This window comes from Papio anubis, chromosome 19 (assembly GCF_008728515.1).
Source record: "Papio anubis isolate 15944 chromosome 19, Panubis1.0, whole genome shotgun sequence".
NCBI lineage: Eukaryota > Metazoa > Chordata > Mammalia > Primates > Cercopithecidae > Papio > Papio anubis.
Window position 1 is genome coordinate 61,930,463 of NC_044994.1, and position 21,754 is coordinate 61,952,216.

A 21,754-nucleotide genomic window follows, 5' to 3' on the forward strand; every position below is an offset into this window, starting at 1 on the left:
CTACATAGCCCTTTTCCAGTGTGGATGCTCTGGATAACAGAAAGTTTTGAAAATAAGGATTTGTACTGACAGAGCCAAATTTTATATCAGTTAAAATTTTAAAAAAAGAGAGAAAAAACCAGGACACAATGTCTTCTTTCAACTCTTAAAATTAATATTCATGAGACTGATAAAAGTCTGTAAACAGCAATTATTAGTCAATTTTTAGTTTCTAAAAATATTATTTTATTAAATAACTGTTAAATAGGATTTTTACAAAATAAATGGCATAGAAAAGGGTAAAAATGTTTATGTTCCCAGAACTTTATATGCCTTTTCAACAGAAAGGAAAAGGCACAGATAGTTGTCAGCTGCTATTACTTCTGGAGAGCTGCCATGACCAGACGGTGTTGGAGTATCACCAGTTCTCTCTCTCATGGGAAAGAAGGGGATCAACACTTGGTAGAGAGGTAGCATGTCTTCAGGTAACAGCTGCCACACACAGCTGGCTTCAACTTGAGCTCCTCTGTTGCTGGCTATCAGCTTCAAGGTGTAGCATCTCATGGCAATCAGGAAGAGTTAAGGAGCTGCACGAGGTTTTCAAGACATTTCAAATAATAGGCATTCAGAGGGGTTGCTTCTGAGTCTGGAAAAGCTGAAACAGAAAAATAAGAGCACAGAAATACTAGTTCATGAAGCTTGGTACTATACTTACAGGCACACACATAAACAAATATATATGAACAGGATTTATATATAATTTAAAGCTCTATTTAAGTTCTTGATGTAATAGTATTCCAGAATATTTTGCATTTTAAAAAAAATAAACGAGTTACAAAATTAATATGTTTTTTAAATTAATAGCTTATCCAGAGTATTTTTTAAAAAGTACCCCCCATAATGGATACCATTAACTATAATTCCATATGAATGCCATTACTCTTTTTTATGTACCATCCTTCCTAAAGCACAAACTTTAACTCAATTATTCACTAGCTCCAGAAATTCATGGTCACAGCTAAAACAAACTAAATCCTCCCCTGCTTAAAAAAAAAAAAAAAAAAAAAAAAAATCAGACTATAAAAACACAAATAACAAACAGATATATTACAGTACAGGGAAGACACAGTTCAGTGTTTTAGCACAAAAAATGTTCAGAGAATAACACTCACTGAAATTTGGTGTAGCTAAAAATGAATAATGTGCTTTGAAAAGAAAGCCATCTCTAGTATTGTGACCACATCACAGGGAAACATGGATATAGGGGTAATAGGATCAATTCTTAGAAGACTGTCCTCCAGTTCCCTGATGTTAGATCCAAGTTTTCTGCTCACAGTTAATTCTAATTGGGCCAGTTCTCATCACTAAGAACATACTTCAGCACAGCGGTCACTGTTGGCAAAGAAAATTTAGTACAAAAATAAGATGAAGATCATAGATGCATTTTTAGAAACGATCACATCTTAAACCTTCATGTATCTATTTTATTATTTTTTAAAATGATATAATTAAAGCACATACTGAATATTGGCACATTTTACAATGCCATTTTGCTGTAGCCTGTCCAAATATCTCATTAATCAGAGAATTCACTTAACAGCTTCCAAGTTTAACTATAATCTCTTTCTTATTGCAACTTACTTTTCTTTGCTAAGGAGTATGCTTCATCCACTCTTCGTTTTACTGATGGACTTTTCAAAGCTGTTTTTGCCTAGAGATAATATAGAACAATCCATTAATTAGGTTTCTTGCCATGTGTTATCGATCATGATAGCAAAACACTAATTCTGCCCATTGCTAACTAGAGTATTAGACAGAATATTATGAAATAGAATAATATGACTAGAGAATTCTATCTTAGTATAATACATCCTATTGAGCTAATCCCCTTGCACATTCTGAAGTCTTGCCCATATCCTCTTATCTAACTTGATTCTTTCTCTATTCCCATTTTCTTTCTTCCTTTCTCTTTTACTCCTTCTCCCCTAATCTCAATTTGTTATTTTAAACTAGTCAACCTTTGTTTCAGTTTTTCATATTCCCTCGAACCTTAGATTTCTGATCACATATACCAAATATTAGCAGTTGGCCAACAAATATTTATGGAGTGACTACAAAGTGCCAAATCCTGTGCTAAACTCTGGGGATACCCACGTGAGAATGACAGCAACAGCCTCTGTCCTGTGTATGTGACTCTGGCCAGCAAGGAGAAAACTAGCCCAGGCAGAGATAGTCAGTTGAGAGAACACCATTCTAGAATGGTTGTCTATCCTATTGTCATTTGGCTATTTAATCACTAGATACTTATGGGTATTTCTCTTGGGAATGAGATGTCTGCAATAAAACAGAAGTCCAAAGGCCAGAGAAAGAGTGGAACACACATCTCCACGTTGCCTGCTGTTTTCTCAGAGCAGGCTTTGTGCTGCAGTCTTACAAGAACTGAGCCAGAGAAACGGGAGTTATACAATTGGATAAAACTTTTGTTACTCGGTTTTACTTTAAGATGTGTTTTCCCTTGATACATCTTTTAGAAGAAACAATCTATACTAAAATTTCAATATTACAGGAAATCAATTTAAATTGAGAGGAAAAAATTCAGAGATTCTCTTCTAAACTGAGACATTCTGTGGAAATGATTAAATAAAAAGATTTCAACTGATGGTTTAACTAATTGTATGAATGAGCAGAGGGAACACAGGTCTTTGACTTTATGTCTTTTTTCTTTTGCTATAACTCTTTTGACACCCTTGGATGTATTCTAAGAGTTTATACCTGGGTTATACCTGGTTGTCTGCTCCCCAGGTGTAACAATGATTTTTAAAACTGACCTTCTGATAATTGTAAATCAGAGCCCAAAGCGCAGCTGCTCCAATCCTCTGAGCATTTTGATTCTCACTTTCCAGACAGGCAGCAAGCATAGTGATGACTTTTTCTAAAATGAACATATATTTTTTAAAAGTTCAGTCCCAGACACTGCATTGTATTCTTATCTTGGACTAGTCAGACACCCGCCTCTTTTCCCATTAGAATGCATGCACAAAGTTGGTATCACTAGACTATGGCAAAACCAATCTTTTACGTCATGTGGTATTTGGGAGGACAACCTCAAAACATTGTTTTCATGTCAGGCATAGAAGGATCAAAGACACTGAGGTTGCCTCATTTTTTGGCCTGAATTCAACAAAAGGCACGTTCATTTAAAGACAAGTATGCAAAAATAAGTATACAATTAGTTATATTAATGAGTTACTCAATTATAGCTAACATTTTGGCAGGCAGAAAAACTGATCTGCTTTCATGATAAATTATAGACTATAATACAAACATATCAATAGAATGAGCTACTATATAAAAACGATAATCAAATGTCATACTGGTTGATCTTTTTTAAAAATGACTAGGGGCCGGGTGCAGTGGCTCAAGCCTGTAATCCCAGCACTTTGGGATGCCAAGACGGGCGGATCACGAGGTCAGGAGATCGAGACCATCCTGGCTAACCCAGTGAAACCCCCATCTCTACTAAAACATACAAAAAAAACTAGCCGGGCGAGGTGGTGGGCACCTGTAGTCCCAGCTACTTGGGAGGCTGAGGCAGGAGAATGGCGTAAACCCAGGAGGCGGAGCTTGCAGTGAGCTGAGATCTGGCCACTGCACTCCGGCCTGGGCAACACAGCGAGACTCCATCTCAAAAAAAAGAAAAAAAATAAAAAAATAAAAATAAAATAAAATAACAATAGTTGAAAAGAAAATATTTTACTCTTCTCCTCCAAAGGATCACAACTCCTCACCAGCAAGGGAACAAAACTGGACGGAGAATGAGTCTGACAAAGTGACAGAAATAGGCTTCAGAAGGTGGGTAATAACCAACTCCTCCAAGCTAAAGGAGCATGTTCTAACCCAATGCAAGGAAGCTACGAACCTTGAAAAAGATTAGAGGAATTGCTAACTAGAATAACCAGTTTAGAGAAGAACATAAATGACCTGATGGAGCTGAAAAACACAGCATGAGAACTTCATGAAGTATACACAAGTATCAATAGTGAAATCGATCAAGCAGAAGAAAGGATATCAGAGATTGAAGATCAACTTAATGAAATAAAGCATGAAGGCAAGATTAGAGAAAAAAGAATGAAAAGGAATGAACAAAGCCTCCAAGAAATATGGGACTATGTGAAAAGAAGAAACCTACATTTGATTGGTGTACCTGAAAGTGATGGGAAAAATGGAACCAAGTTGGAAAACGCTCTTCAGGTATTATCCAGGAGAACTTCCCCAATCTAGCAAGACAGGCCAACACTCAAATTCAGGAAATACAGAGAACACCACAAAGATACTCCTTGAGAAGAGCAATCCCAAGACACATTATCATCAGATTCATCAAGGTTGAAATGAAGGAAAAATGTTAAGGGCAGCCAGAGAGAAAGGTCGGGGTATTCACAAAGGGAAGCCCATCAGGCTAACAGCAGATCTCTCTGCAGAAACCCTATATAAGCCAAGAGAGACTGGGGGCCAATATTCAACATTCTTGAAGAATTTATCTTTTCTTTTTGGAGCGGGAGGGGGATGGAGTCTTGCTCTGTCATCCAGGCTGGAGTGCAGTGGTGAGATCTCGGCTCACTGCAACCTCTGCCTACTGGGTTTAAGTGATTCTTCTGTCTCAGCCTCCCGAGTAGCTGGGAAACAGGTGGGCATCACCACACCTGGCTAATTTTTTTGTATTTTTATTAGAAACTGAGTTTCACCATATGGGCCAAGCTGGTCTCGAACTCTGGATCTCATGATCCACCCACCTTGGCCTCCCAAAAGGCTGGGATTACAGGCATGAGCCACTGCGCCTGGCCCAAGAAAATAATTTTCAACCCAGAATTTCACATCTGGACATACTAAGCTTCATAAGCAAAAAAGAAAACCCTTTACAGAAAAGCAAATGCTGAGAGATTTTGTCACCACCAGCCCTGCCTTACAAGAGCTCCTGAAGGACACACTAAATATGGAAAGGAAAAACTGGTACCACCCACTGTAAAAACATATCAAATTGTAAATAACATCGACACTATGAAGAAACTGAATCAACTAACTGGCAAAATAACCAGCTAGCATCATAATGACAGGATCAAATTCACACATAACAATATTAACCTTAAATGTAAACGGGTTAATGCCCCAATTAAAAGACACAGACTGGCAAATTGGATACAGTCAAGGACCCACTGGTGTGCTATATTCAGGAGACCCATCTCATGTGCAAAGACACATATAGGCTCAAAATAAAGGGATGGAGGAAGATTTACTAAGCAAATGGCAAGCAAAAAAGAAAAACAAAAGCAGGGGTGGCAATCTTAGTCTCTGATAAAAAAGATTATAAACCAACAAAGATCAAAAAAGAAAAAGAAGGGCATCACACAATGGTAAAGGGATCAATGCAACAAGAAGAGCTAACTATCCTAAATATATATGCACCCAATACAGGAGCACCCAGATTCATAAAGCAAGTTTTTAGAGATCTACAAAGAGACTTAGACTCCCACACAATAATAATGGGAGACTTTAACACCCGACTGTCAATTTTAGACACATCAACAGACAGAAAATTAACAAGGATATTCAGGACTTGAACTCAACTCTGGACCAAGCAGACCTAATAGAACTCTCCACCCCGAATCAACAGAGTATACATTCTTCTCAGCACCACACTGCACTTATTCTAAAACTGACCATACACTTAGAAGTAAAACACTCCTCAGCAAATGCCAAAGAACCGAAATTATAACAGTCTCTCACAGCACAGTGCAATCCAATTAGAACTCAGGATTAAGAAACTCACTCAAAACCGCACAACTACATGAAAACTGAACAACCTGCTCCTGAATGACTATTGGGTAAATAACATAATTAAGGCAGAAATAAATTAGTTCTTTGAAACCAAATAGAACAAAGACACAATATACCAGAATCTCTGAGACACAGCTAACGCAGTGTTTAGAGGGAAATTTATAGCACAAAATGCCTACAGGCGAAAGGGGGAAAGATCTAAAATCAACACCCTAACATCACAATTAAAAGAACTAGAGAAGCAACAGCAAACAAATTCAAAAGCTAGCAGAAGACAAGATCAGAGCAGAACTAAAGGAGAGAGACACAAAAAACCCTTCAAGAAATCAATGAATCCAGGAGCTGGCTTTTTGAAAAGATTAACAAAATAGATAGATTGCTAACCAGACTAATAAAGAAGAAAAGAGAGAAAATCAAATGGACACAATAAAAAATGATAAAGGGGAGATCACCACTGATCCCACAGACATATAAACTACCATCAGAGAATACCATAAACACCTCTACACAAATAAACTAGAAAATCTAGAAGAAATGGATAAATTCCTGGACACATATACCCTCCCAAGACTAAACTAGGAAGAAGTCGAACCCCTGAATAGATCAGTAACAAGTTCTGAAATTGAGGCAGTAATTAATAGACTACTAACCAAGAAAAGCCCAGGACCAGAGGGATTCACAGCCGAATTCTACCAGAGGTAAAAAGAGGAGCTGGTACCATTCCTCCTGAAACTATTCCAATCAATAGAAAAAGAGGGAATCCTCCCTAACTCATTTTATGAGGCCAGCATCATCCTGATACCAAAACCTGACAGAGACACACACAAAAAAGAAAATTTCAGGCCAATATCTCTGATGAACATCGATGCGAAAATCCTAATAAAATAAAATACTGGCAAACCAAATCCAGCAGCACATCAAAAAGCTGATCCACCAAGATCAAGGCAGCTTCATCCCTGGGATGCAAGGCTGGTTCAACATACACAAATCAATAAACGTAATCCATTACATAAACAGAACTAACAACAAAAACCACAGGATTATCTCAATAGATGCAGAAAGGCCTTCAAAAAAATTCAACACCCCTTCATGCTAAAAACTCTCAATAAACTAAGTATTGATGCAGCATATCTCAAAATAAGTTATTTATGACAAACCCATAGCCAATATCACACTGAATGGGCAAAAACTGGAATCATTCCCTTTGAAAACCGGCATAAGGATGCCCTCTTTCACCGCTCCTATTCAACATAGTATTGGAACTTCTGGCCAGGGCAATCAGGCAAGAGAAAAAAATAAAGGGTATTCAAATAGGAAAAGAGGAAGTCACATTGTCTCAGTTTGCAGATGACATGATTGTATATTTTAAAAACCCCAAAGTCTCAGCCCAAAATCTCCTTAAGCTGATAAGCAACTTCGGCAAAGTCTCAGGATACAAAATCACTATGCAAAAATCACAAACATTCCTATACACTAATAATAGACAAACAGAGAGCCAAATCATGAGTGAACTCCCATTCACAGTTGCTACAAAGAGAATAAAATACCTAGGAGTACAACTTACAAGGGATGTGAAGGACCTTTTGAAGGAGAATTACAAACCATTGCTCAAGGAAATAAGAGAGGAAACAAATGGAAAAACATTCCATGCACTTGGATAGGAAGAATCAATATCGTGAAACTGGCCATACTGTCCAAAGTAATTTACAGATTCAATGCTATCCCCATCAAGCTACCGTTGACTTTCTTCAAAGAATTGGAAAAACTACTTTAAATTTCATATGGAACTAAAAAAGAGTCTGCATGGCCAAGACAATCCTGGACAAGAAGAATAAAGCTGGAGGCATCACACCACAAGACTTCAAACAATACTACAAGGCAGGCTACAGTAACCAAAGCAGCATTATACTGATACCAAAACAGATACACAGACCAATGGAACAGACCAGAGGTCTCAGAAATAACGCCACACATCTAGAACCATCTGATCTTTGACAAACCTGACAAAAACAAGCAACAGGGAAAGGATTCCCTATTTAATAAATGGTGCTGGGAAAACTGGCTAGCCATGTGCAGAAAACTGAAATTGGACCCCTTCCTTACACTTTATACAAAAATTAACTCAAGATGGATTAAAGACTTAAACGTAAGACCTAAAACCATAAAAACCCTAGAAGGAAACCTAGGCAATACCATTCAGGACATAGGCATGGGCGAAGACTTCATGACTAAAACACCAAAAGCAATTGCAACAAAAGCCAAAATTGACAAATGGGATCTAATTAAACTAAAGAGCTTCTGTACAGCAAAAGAAACTATCATCAGAGTAAAGAGGCAACCTACAAAATGGGAGAAAATTTTTGCAATCTATCCATCTGACAAAGGGCTAATATCCAGAATCTACAAGGAACTTAAACAAATTTACAAGGAAAAAAAAAACAACCAAACAACCCCATCAAAAAGTGGGCGAAGGTTATGAACAGACACTTCTCAAAGGAAGACATGTGTATGGCCAACAAACATATGAAAAAAGGCTCATCATCACTGGTCATTAGAGAAATGCAAATCAAAACCGCAACGAGCTACCATCTGACACCAGTTAGAATGACGATCATTAAAAAGTCAGGAAACAACAGATGCTAGAGTGGATGTGGAGAAACAGAAATGCTTTTACACTGTTGGTGGGAGTGCAAATTAGTTCAACAACTGTGGAGGACAGTGTGGCAATTCCTCAAGGATCTAGAACCAGAAATACCATTTGATCCAGCCATCCCATTTCTGGGTATATACCCAAAAGATCATAAATCATTCTACTATAAAGATACATGCATATGTATGTTTACTGCAGCACTATTCACAACAGCAAAGACTTGGAACCAACCCAAATGCCCATCAATGATAAACTGGATAAAGAAAATGTAGCACATATACACCATGGAATACTATGCAGCCATAAAAAAGCATGAGTTCATATCCTTTGCAGGGACATGGATGAAGCTGGAAACCATCATTCTCAGGAAACTAACACAGGAACAGAAAACCAAACACTGCATGTTCTCACTCATAAGTGGAAGCTGAACAATGAGAACACATGGACAAATGGAGAGGAATATCACACACTGGGCCGGTCGGGGGTTGCGGGGCTAGGGAACGGATGGCATTAGAAGAAATACCTAATGTAGATGATGGGTTGATGGGTGCAGCAAATAACCATGGCACGTGTATACCTATGTAACAAACCTGCATGTTCTGCACATGTATCCCGAACTTAAAGTATAATAATAATAAAAAAGCAGAAAAATGATCAACGGATAGAAAGACAAATGCACAAAATTCCCTTAAGCATTAACTTATCTTAATAAAAGAATAATAAATACAAAAAGGAATGACTAAACATTTTAGAGAAATTTGTGGGTTTATGTTTCAGAGAAAAAAGTGTTTTAAAGTTATATCAACACACAAGATATAGTCTTTTTGCAAAGTGAGCCCGAGTAGTAAATCAAGACTCACTAATTATCTGCAGCAATCTGCTCACTAAGTGAAGATTTCCAGAAGTCTAGTTCCAAGGAAATTGTCAGGGTGTTTTGGAACAACATTTGAACCTATTTTATTACCTATTTTACATATCATTAAATTTTATCAAACTATTTTTCCTCTAAATTTTGTGATTTCAAGAATGTGTTGCATTCTTAAATGTGAAACACTTACTATTGCGAATCCTTTCCATATATACATTCGACACCCCGAAACCTGCAAAATACATGTATTTAAACTGTAACTGGTCTGGCAGCAGGCCCGCGTAGTGTCTGCTCACTGGGTAACGGTTGAGGCAGCGCCCGCTCACTGGTATCGTGGCGAAAGCGCCCGCCCCTGCGTCATTAAAGCAATTCGCCTCACCGGTGCATCGCCGAAGCAGCCTGCCTCACTGGCACGGTTAGGGCAGCCGCCTGCCCACTGGTATCGGGTTAGGGCAGCCGCCTGCCCACCTGGCCTGCCAGTAGCAGCCTGCTCACCAGCAGGGGCATTGAGAGCACTGTCTGCTCACCGGTATTAGACCAACCACAATGCTAGTGTATTTTAGGAGCTCAATAAATACTTGTTGCATGAAAGATTCCAGAATAAAATAAACAAAAATTTTGTCTACATAATTCATTTTTTAAGGGATTTTAAATACTTAACAAAAACCAAAACAAATAAAAAAAAGCTGCTCTCTAACGTGAACTGGAAACGCACAGCAGAACAATGTGAAAGTCAGGTGCAGTGATGCTTCGGGCACACTGCAGCCGACTCCCTGAACACCTCATCTGCACTATCTGACGCCCTTTGGTTTTCCTGTATCATCACCTACCCAGAAACAAGCCATGTAAGTAGCTTGCAGACGCAATTTATCACGTGCGGTTATAGCTGCAAGTGCTACTCATTAGGGCACATCAAATGTCCCCTTACTAATCAAATGTCCACTTATCTGCGTAGCATCAAGTGATGTTTTTAAATGTTGTCCCAAACACTCAGAATATATAACTCCTATGATCTAAGTAAGTTTATAACTCCTTCAACCAGCTGCTATCTCTTAAAGCATTTTTAATAAAGTACTGTGTGTGTGTGTATATATATATAGGTCAATTAATGTGGTGGGCCCCTCTGATAATGCAAGTGGACTGACTTTTTTAACAAAACAAATGTTATTGTGAAACATGCATATTACAAAGCAATAAAACAATTTTGGGTTTAACAAGTAGGTCTGAATTCTCATATAAATATTTAAATAACCTCAAGCAAATATACAGTAGTAAATTGTAAATAATTAGAAAGTAATGAGTTTTGAATATTACCTTCTTAATATAATTGGTTTAATTATAAGTTTAGGGATGTCAGTTTGGCAATTACAGTGAGTTGTCAGTTATGATGACATTAGTGTCTTAGAAAAGTTCTTAAAGTTTTTACCCATCATTTCTTCAAATATTTCCTCTCCCATTCTCCTAGGACACTTCATTGAACACACAGACTGTGTTGATATATCTGCTGTGTCACTTACCTGTGATTCTTGTAATCCTTTCTCATTTTTTTAGCTTTCTCTGCTGCATTCTGGATAATATTTTTCTAAACTATCTTCTAATTCCTAAGTTCTCTGCTATACCTAACTTGCTGTCAGACATGTATATTAAGTTTTCAGTTTTGGCTACTGAAGTTCTAGGTTACTGTTGTAAAACAGAACTTCCTACAATAATGGAAATATTTATATCTGTGCTATTTAATAAGATAGCCACTAGCCACATGTAGTGAGTAAAACTGAATAATTTTAATTAGTTTAAATTTAAATAGCTACATGTGGCTGATTATCATACTGCACAGTAAAGTTCTTGAAGTTCTGTTTAGTTCTTTTCAAATATTTCAACTTGTCAGTTTCCCATTTCCTAAAATTTTCAAGCTTGTCATTTATTTATCTAAATATGGTATAATTAAAGTTATTTTTAAACCCGTGCTTTGTAATTCCCATATTCAAAGTCTGGGCAGATAGGCTGGTATTTTTATCCCTCTGCTGTTTCTTACTACATGTTGCCATGTCTCCTAATGTGCTTGATTATCTCTAACTTTGTACTGGTTAATGCTTTTGAAAAATTATTTGTAGAGGTTCCCTGAGGCCCAGTATGAACTTGTCTTTCATCCAACACTAAGGCAGTTGGCTTTTGCTAAGTACCCAGAGGCACCATCAATCGAAGGCACCTCAAGCCAAGTTCACGGCCAAATTTGGGTGCAGAGCCCTGTCAGAAGCAGTCTGTAGTACCCATTCTCACATTTTTTTTCCTCTTCTTTACAGTCTCCTTCATGAAGTTTGGGAAACCAACGTATTTCTGGCTCATCTATCTATTGAGAGAATGATTCTTTGGAGGTCCAGCTTAATACAAGCAGGATAGCCAGTAAGAATCCCCACTGTGGGGAATCGCGGCTTCCGTTCTCTCACCCCTCAATACTCCTCAACAAAAGCCAAGCACACAATCTTGGCCAATGCACTTGGGGCAGAATAATTTTCTATATACTTCTTACTTGTCTGGGCAAGACTTTCCATCAAAACTGGCCTGGAAGTTTCTCAGTATCTTTTCAGTTTTTTTATTATTTTGAGGCACACGTCAATACAGCTTCTCTAGCAGCATGTTACTGTTGTTTTCAGAGGAGACTTAGTGTGGCATTACCAGAAACAAGGAATGTTCCAGATCTTTTTTTTTTTTTTGGGAGACAGAGTCTTACTCTGTTGCCCAGGCTGGAGTGCAGTGGCATGATCTTGGCTCACTACAACCTCCGCCTCCCTGGTTCAAGCAATTCTCCTGCTGGGACTACAAGGTGCCCACCACCATGCCTGGCTAATTTTTGTATTTTTAGTAGAGGCAGGGTTTCACCATGTTGGCCAGGCTGGTCTCGAACTCTTAACCTCGAATGATCCACCCACCACAGCCTCCCAAAGTGCTGGGATTACAGTTGTGAGCCACTGTGCCCAGCCCCAGATCAATTTTTACCAGCAAGGTCAAGCTCCACTGCACACTCCACTCCTGACTATTTAAACCAGATGTGTGGGTGCTACCAACCAGAGGCAGCCTTTCCTGGGAGACTTTTAAGCTGGCTGACTCTGCTAGGCCTCCTCTGTAGATCCCCAAGTGGAAAGGGAGGCATAGCCTGTGACATCCTTTTATAGTTCCTACAGAAACTGCACAGCTGATGTCTATTATCTTACCCCTGCCTCAAGCCCACTGATCTCTAGTCTGTGAGGGTAGGGGAAGTTTCTCACCAAAGTTTGTCCATCTGCTTTAAGCTAATGGAGAAAAAGCATTGCTGACTACAAAGAAATGGTAAAAATAATTCTAGAGGGATCTAGAAGTGGAAAATGCATACTTATCTCCTTCAGTTCCCAAAAAGCTTGACCTTTTTCCAACTCTCAATAATAAATTGGAGTAAGTAGTCCCCAAAGAAAAAAATCATTCTAAGAAAGGCGAATAAACAATATCAGATGTTACTGAGTCGCTGCTATATACCAAGAATGGCCACAGACACTTCACAGGCTCTCTCATTGCCCTGAGGAGGGATTATCATTACCCTCATTTTACAAATGTGAGGGCTGAAGCAGATACAGTGGGAGAGGATGGAAATAAAACCAGTGATGCACATCACGCAGCAACAGAGAGCGCAGCATCAGCACAGCAGCCAGTGGAAGGCAGAGTGCAAAATCCACAGTAAGGTTAGGTCTGGTACAAGCTAACTGAACTTTAAACATCTTTCCATATCATATCTAGCAGCTGATTATCAGAATGCTTATCAGAAAAATAGAATCACAACTATATACACCACAAAATGTAAGAAGAATCATTTTCGTACACTTAGAAAACCCTTGATTTCACAGAAAAATGCCTCAGAAAAGATTAAGTGAAAAACATGAAAGAACAAGAGAATGAACCTATCTTAAACATTTATCATGTACCAGAAATAGTGCTAGGCACTTAATGTGTGTTTATAAACTGATTCTTAACCAAACCAAGAATAGTGGGCTTCTTTTATAGATGAAGAAGCTGGGCCCAGCAAGGCTGTGCCAGGTGACCCTGGAGTGATGCCCTGGGGCTGGCATTCAAGACCAGGCACGTAGGGGTCTGCAGCCCACCTTCTGTTTTTCACTAGAACACGTGTCTTCTATAAAACTCACTCCCCGTGAAATTCACATACTCCTCACAGCGATAACACATGGTTGCAGAAAAAGATCTTTCCAATTCTTTTTGCTTCAATTTTTTTCTGAATCCTTACCAATCCTTGCCTCCATCTGTCCTACGTCTCAGAGAACGGAGTCTCTGCAAGGCTAACTGCACCATCTGATCTCAAGCCCTGAACTCTCTGGTCTGCTTAGCATCTCTCTCAATCATCAAATATTTACTGAGTGCTCGCTAGTTGTAGGCACAATTCTAGGTGCTACACATAAACAAACAAAGCAGACAAAAACCTCCTGACCCCATAAGAGCTTATTTCTCGTGTGGGAAGACTCGGAATAGACAGACAGACAGATACATGAAACACATACTCTTATCAGATGGCAATAATACTATGGAGGGAAATAAAACCAGGAAAGGACATAGTGAGGAGGAGGAAAGAGAAGGCAGAAAGAAGGGGTTGGGGCTATTATATTAACACGTGGTTCTGGAGAGGCTTCACTGACATAGTAGCATTTGCTTGAAGATGCAGAGGAGGGGTGGGGGAGTTAGAGGAAGAGCAAGGAGAGAGGAGAGCGAGCAGAAGGTAAGGCCAGGGAGCCCTCGTCCACGACTCCCCTTCCTCCAGGTGTCCAGTATGTGCACTGGAATGACATGACTTGCTAACCTCAGGAGACTCCAGGCAGCCCACGGAAGGCTGAAGCCATGCCTGATTCATTCCCATGCCTTCCACAGTGCCTTGAACACAGTGGGTGCTTAATAAATACCTAGAAAATTATTTATAAAATTATTTGGCGTTGATCTGAACACCAAATATGAATAACTACATATATAAACATATGCGTGCGTGAATACTTACCATTAGCCAGGATCTTGGGTTTATTAGCAGGACTGAAGCAAATATTATGAAAGATAAGAAGAGGCAATAAAGGGCTGCTCTTGTGCTTATATTTGCTCATCTCTGTTAGTAAGTCTAGACAGCCATCAAGCCTCAGAATCATTTGTTGCCCATCCTCTCCAAATGATATATTCAGAAGTAACTTCAACCAAAGAATAGTCAGATTACTGAGATGTTTATTTCCTCCTTTTGGCAATGCTAGAGAGAGGAAGTTCTGTAAGAAGTTACTCTGTGGATAAATAGAGAGAATATTATTTTCTTCTCATCTTTTTCATTATTTTCCTAGTCCCTTGGTGAACGATTAACTAACATTCTGATATACTCTTCCCCTACATTAATTTATCCTTTCTAATACCTTCTGAATACTCCATCTATATTATTTCCAAGTATAAGTGAAAAAGGTAAGAAGAACAAAATAGTGCTCAAGTTTTAATTCCTGCTAATTTTTTCCTCATGATGGATGACGTATACTATAGTTAACTCTTAATTATTTAGAATTGATAATTAAGTTTGGAGATTATTTCAGGCCTCTTGAGTTTTCTCTTTTCTCTGCCTTCTGGTGATTTTGCTCGTCATTAAAAGCTACCCTAAGGAAGGAAAAAAGGAAAAAATCCAAATCAGTCTTGAATACTAGTTAACAACTCTGGAAGCAGTGAGGGCATTTTGAATCATTGTAGCTACAGGTGTTGTTGTTTTTATCACATCTATAGATACATCTTACAATCACTTTATCCCAGGTACTTATCATTACAAGTAAGAATTTCTGATGGCTACATGTCATTCTATTACGCTTACAGATGAGAAAGCTCTATTATTTGCACTGTAAGAGTCTTTGCAGCCTCCAAATAAAGCCTCTTCCACAAAACCCCACCAAACCCTTAACTATAAGAAAGATAATAAATTATTTAGACTAATCTATACGCAAAGTATAAAAGTGCTACGTCAAGCTGCAGCCCATGGCAGCATGGAAACCACAGTTAGGTGGACATTTTAGAAATGAAATGCAATCACTTAACTTTTATGATTGCACACAGAATAACTCCTCTTTCTCTCTGTTTAAATCTACTCCAGTTTATCTCTTAGGTTTATCCTAGACCAAAATCAAGATGTTGGCTTTAATCTATAAAATAAACTTAACGTTTTTATACAAAAGGACTCTGAGTGTTAAGAATGAAATGAGCTACAGAAATATTATCAACATTACCCACACAATAAGTAAACTGTAAAATTACATGCCCACTTTCAGCTGCATTTGCTGTCACTTACACCTACTCTCAGCCAAATTGATAGTTTTTAGATTCAACTCTTGCTGGATTTGGGACTGACAAGGGTGACAGAGTAGATGTCAGTGCTCTCAAATGTAAATGTGCTGTGGGCACTCCTTTTTTTTTTTTTTTTTTTTTTTGCTGCTTCTAAAGATGTTTTCAGACAATTTCCTACACCAGGTAGAATATGTATACCATGGTAGAAAACAAAACAAAACAGGGTATTTAAGCCTGAGTTGTACAACAGCACCTGCTGCATTTTCTATGTCCTACAGATGAGTAATGAAGAAGTAGAAGTGTTAAGCGTCTGGGCTCATTATTACTTAATGCAGCAGAGGAAGTCTCAGGCATTTCCTAATTAGAGCAGAGGAAAAAGACTTGATTAATCTGTCCCTGGAAGGAGAGTCTGATCACACTTCATCAAAATATTCTTAAGTATAGCACTAGAATAACAGATTAAGAGTTGAACATATCTTAGAGATTATTTTGTTTAGCCCAAACGAAGCTGAAAGAGAATAGGTCTCCAGCTCAAGGTCAGAGACCAGACTTGAGACTGGTACTTACATTCCTTCTGGGGCTCCCACTTAGCTTCCCACTAACATGCTCCATAAGGAAGTGGTGGGAAGCACTGCCCCCGCTCTTCTCTCACATATGCAGAATCTCTCATTCTTATGGATGCTAATCACATATATCCAGTTCAAGAGAATGTCTCATTTTGGAAATGATGTATGTATATGAATACATATATGAAGAAAATATATTCAAATATATATATTCATATATGACATACATGAACATATACATGAAGAAAATATCCAGCCATGCGCTGGTAAATAAACAACTGATTGTGGTGAGGGTAGAAAAGATCCACGATTTGTACAGTTCACAGAATTACATGGTGTGACACTCTCACTGCGGCTGATTTCAAAGTAACAATGTAACATCAACTGGAATTTTTATAAAATTCCTGCAAATTTAAGATGACACTCATGAGTCAGTAGGAGGCTGGCTCCAACGCGCCACTGAAAACAGCTTTCCTTGGTGAGACTGATCTTTCCATTTCCTTAGAAAAACCTATCTTTCTATTTATGTGGTGATAACAAAATATCTTCTGAGGAGTTCAGGGAGAAGAAACAGTGGAGGAAAACGAGACTCAATTCTTATAAATCTTCTCAACTTTTACAATTTATCTTGGCCTTCAAGTAAAAGAAATGGAAGCACCCAAATTACAATACTATTAAGTAATATATAATCTGATTACACTCAAATTTGAAGGGATTTTCCTAATTAGGGATTCTGTTTATACACATCTAAATACAGAATCTGAGTGCACATCTGTACCAGAATTTATTTAACTCATTACATCCCTTTTAAATTACCTTAAGTTAAAATCAGTGATGAGGAGTCTAGTTTGGGAACTGGAGTCCTAGAGAACTCATAAAATTGCTTAATATGCCATAAGGAAGTTAAGGTCTAACTGGGGGAAGTGGGCTGTGATTTCATAAACCATTTTGTCAATGAAATTAAACTGAAATTGTTACTGCTCAATTTGGTCTGTTTAAAGACCAATATATTACTTTTATTATCTCCAATAAATGTAAGACAGCTATCGTTCTAAAACCCTCATTTTTGAGAATGATAAAATATAATCCGAAAGCTAAGAAGATCAGTGAGAAGGAAATGGCATGACTCTACTCCAGCTCCTGTCCCTCTGCACATGTCATCTATCAACTGGCTTTAAACAAAGTGAACCTCTTAACCCTTTTATAATCCTTTAAAATAAAATGCCTCAAAATCATAATATATTAATCTTAGAAACTGAGTTGTAAACTTTTGATTGGAAAGATTATTTCACTGAGTACCCTTTTAAGATATGAGGGAAGTTTAAGTGCTTACCTTCTGAATTACTCCTTTACAGTCATGCGACAAGGCCAGGTTTGAAAGAAGCATAAAAACCATCTGCTGAACCGTGGTGTTCTCCAGCGGCATCTGGGAAGCCAGCTTGAGGACACACAGCATCAGAGAGTTGCTCAGGGCTCCTCTATGTGTAGCTTGAACAGGGTGTTGTCCACAACTTGACCAACAAAGAGAACTGCAACCTTCAAAAATAACAGCCTATCACAACGTCTTCTCAGTTTCCCTGTTTAGTTTTTGAAGACACTAAGTGGCAAAGCGTATCTGTCTATCAAAATGACTTGGCCATTAACCTGTGAACTGCAAATTAGCAATAGAGGCTAATGTTGGTGTCTACATGCAACCTAATAGATATACTGTCTCAATGAGGGCCTAATTATCTCAACAAAGCACTTTAAGACACCAGGTTTATTTTTTAAAAAAGAATGAAATAAGCATACTAGGGTTTTTAATAGTTCCTAAAGAAAACATCTAAATAAAGGCCTGTGTAGAGGAACAGAATTTTAGAAACGGGAGATAACTTGTCTAATGCCTTCATTTTACATAACATACAAATAAGGAACATAATATTCCTGGGAAAGGGGACAGAACAAATACTATTTTCTATATTTGGTCAACAAAGATATGGAGCTCAGAAAAGCCAGTTTGTTGCTCAAGGTCACATAGCTTAGAATGGCAGGAGCCAGCAGTGGCATCTACAGGTTTTCCAGGGTCCAGTGTTTCTCAGGAAATTAAGTAACTGAATGAGACTTACTGAGGGAGAAAAAAGAAACTGGAAATACATTTTAATGTTAAATCAATAAGACTGTATTATATGTAAACCTAAGGTATAACTGACTTGTGAAAGTTCATACAAGGAGGCCAACTTAAGCATAAATTGATCAGAATCCAATACATTCTGTAAAAGAAACTCACAAAAGATGAGTAAACAAACAAAAGACACACTAGTAGAGCTGGAAAATGCACTGAAAGGAGACATTCCCACCAGACCTAAGGAATAGAGAAAGTTAACAGCACAGAATGAAGGCAAGGACAATCCTGTACACATATGCTTCAATAATAATTCAAGTTCAAGAGCCTGAAGGTCTGTTTCTATCTCTTTGTGCTGACTCCAGACAATCTGAGTTGGGTATCGAAATGGATAGCTCCAGAGATGTGAGATTATTCAAAGAATAAGCCATCATCAGCATCTGGCAGTAACTAGATGGGCTCTTAACTGTTTTGAGTTCCAGTCCCTTCTCTGTATAACCTTTGATATTTAGAGACCCCAGTTGCTGGGCAACTGAGTGTTGTTAGAAGAAAGCACAAAAACTTGCTAACTAGTCAAATCTTAAATTTATGACCATACATTTTAAATGGGTACTTAACACTGCCAGCAATCCTACTTTCCTTCCTCTAAAAACAGCAACTTCACACTTTCTCCTCTTCTCACATCACCTCTACTCCTTGTCTTTGCTCATTCTTAGTGGTCAATGTTCTCTCCTAAATGAAGAAAGCAGAAGTATTCAAAATGGGAATTTTCTCATCATTCCCATCAAGTCTACCAGCCTTCCTAAATCCACATCCTTCCTCTCAGCCTTCCCTCTGCTTCTGTTGTCTGCTGTGCTCTAGCTGTCACCTCTCTTATCCTCTCAGGCTGGGCTCTTACCTGTACTCTTTCCTATACCTCATTCTCCCAATCCCTTAAGTTAATAAACATGCCTTAAAAACATACATTTTTAAAAATGAGCAAAAACTCCTCCCTTGACTCCACATCTGTTTCTTGCTGTTGCTCCATTTCTTTGTCCTCTTAAGAGTAGAACATTTTGGAAAAGCTGTCTCCTCTACTTCTTCATCTTCTCTCCTCAACCCACACTAAGTAGGTTTCTGTTCCAGCACTACACTAAAATTACCCTCAAGGTCCAAAAGAACATCAGTACTGCTAAGTCCAATGGCCATTCTATCCTCACTTTAGTAGAATTTTCTACGGCATTCCACACAACTGAGCACGCCCTTCTCTGACTTCCTGTGACTATGCACTGGTTATCTCACTGGCTGCTCCTTCTCTCTTTTTTTCTGCTGGTTTCTCATCTTTTGATTAACTCCAAATGTTAATGTGCCTCAGAACTCAGTCATGGATTTCTGCTTCTCCATCTACACATTCTCCCTGGGTAATCTCAAATAGCCACATGGCTTTAAATACAATCTATACAACAATGACTCCTGTGGTAGCCAGCCTCCAAGATGGTCCCAGTGGCCCCTGCCTCTGTACCAGGGTTGGTATGTGTGACCCACAGGAGCTAGGAGTACTGTTCAGTTGCTTCTGAGACTGGATTACAAGAAACTATAACTTCTGCCCTCGGCCTACTCACTCTGGGTCGTTTGAGACAGCCGTAAGTAGCAAGGAATTGAGGCTCCCATAGTCACACTGGATCCTCTATCCCAGTCAAGACTTCAGATGATTGCAGAGACTCTGAGCGAGGACCACCCAGATTAGCCATTCCCAGATTCCTGAGCCACAGAAGCCGTGGCATAATGAAATGATTGATGTTTGCAGATGCTAAATTTTAAAGTAATTTCTTTTGCAGCAATAAATAACTAATAATATTCCCAACATTTTAAATCTTCAAACTTACCTCTAGTCTCCATTGAATTCAACTCCAACTTACTATTTTCACTTCAGTGAACATCAACACCTCAGACTAAACAAGACCAAAGAGAACTCCTGATTCCTACCTCTTTCTCACTTCAAGTCTGCTTCTTTCAAATCTTCCCCATTTTAGTAAATGGCACTACTGTGCGCTCAGGCTCATTTCTCCAAATGAAGTTCACCCCGGACACCTTTTTTTCCTTCCTACCTCCCACAACAGGTATCCTTGACTCTATCTTTGAGCTATATACTGAATCTGCCTACTTCTCTCAATCTCTCCAGCTACCACTCAAGCCCAAGCCACCATTATATCTCTATGAGAAGTCTCCCTGCTTCTAGACTTGCTCCCAATCATCCATTCTCCACATATCGCCCAGGGTAATTTTTCTTTTCTTTTCTTTTTTTTGTGAGACAGAGTCTCGCTCTGTTGCCCAGGCTGGGGTATTAGTGGCGTGATCTTGACTCACTGCAACCTCCGCTTCCCAGGTTCAAGTGATTCTCCTGCTTCAGCCTCCTGAGTAGCTGGGACGGCAGGCATGCAACATCATGCCTGGTTAATTTTTGTATTTTTAGTAGAGACAGGGTTTCCTCATGTTGGCCAGGCTGGTCTCAAACTCCAGACCTCAAGTGATCCGCCTGCCTGGGTCTGCCAAAGTGCTGGGATTACAGGCGTGAGCCACCACACCTAGCCTAATCTTTCTGAAACACAAATTAAATCATGCGTACAACTGCCAATGTAATCTTGTTGCACTCACATAAAAATCCTGTTACACTCACATAAAAATCCAAACTCCCTACTGTGGCCCCTGAGGCCCTACATGACCTGTCCTCCTATCTCATTTCAGATCACTCTCACCAGAACTCACAATGCATGGCCCACCGCAGGCTCTTGATAAGATGTCTATCAAGTGCATGAGCGAAAGAGGAGCCCTAGTGATATCATGTATCATCAGACCAACTGTTGTGAGAACTAACGTTCATCATGCCAGTCTCCTGCTCTAGAATCTATAAAAAGTTCTAACCTTCACTTGGCTTTTGAGGTCTTACATCATAATTTTTATCCTCTCAATTTTCCTAGTAAACTCAATTTCCCATTGCCAGATAATCAGACCAATCCTCTCTCTCTATTCCCCGCACTGCCAGTGACTCTCTCATGGCAACAAACACACTAAAATATCTGTCTGCTCTCATAATACCTACGAGAAAGCTTGCCTTTGCCCATCATATCCTCAATAAATCAGAGAAATACTTCAAAATACGTATTAGTTTTTCCAGTCCACCTTAACGACATTTATAAAACTAGTATTTTGGTATATTATTGAAAGGCAGTATTGGATCCTATTTACCATTTGGAAAATTTGCAGTATAGACACAAAGGAGCTGCAGAGAAATTTGCATCAATGAATCATCCATCAAAATCCAAGGCCAGAGAGAGTGCAAGACAGGCACAAGGTGAGCTTCAAGAGCTGCTTCCTGTTGAAGGAAGGGAAAAAGACAGCATTAGTCTGAATATATGAAAATATAACATTAAAATCAAAACAACAACAAAAAG

The 21,754-nt window shown here is 38.7% G+C and overlaps 1 protein-coding gene across 10 annotated transcripts in view; it reads right to left on the bottom strand.

The window, feature by feature from the left end:
• Window positions 1-201: 201 nt before the first annotated feature.
• RTTN (rotatin) overlaps window positions 202-21,754 on the bottom strand; it is a 195,732-nt gene continuing 174,179 nt past the window's right edge. For 6 of the 10 annotated variants that reach the window (XM_031658898.1, XM_031658896.1, XM_031658897.1 and 3 more), the window contains 6 exons: window positions 21,549-21,675; window positions 17,556-17,758; window positions 14,356-14,623; window positions 2,808-2,911; window positions 1,621-1,690; window positions 202-634 (listed from right to left, as the gene is read on the bottom strand). In XM_031658898.1, coding sequence (XP_031514758.1) covers window positions 549-634; window positions 1,621-1,690; window positions 2,808-2,911; window positions 14,356-14,623; window positions 17,556-17,758; window positions 21,549-21,675 — 858 coding nt within the window. In that variant the 3' untranslated portion in view covers window positions 202-548. The other 4 variants (XM_031658902.1, XM_031658901.1, XM_031658903.1 and 1 more) reach the window with 4 other exon arrangements.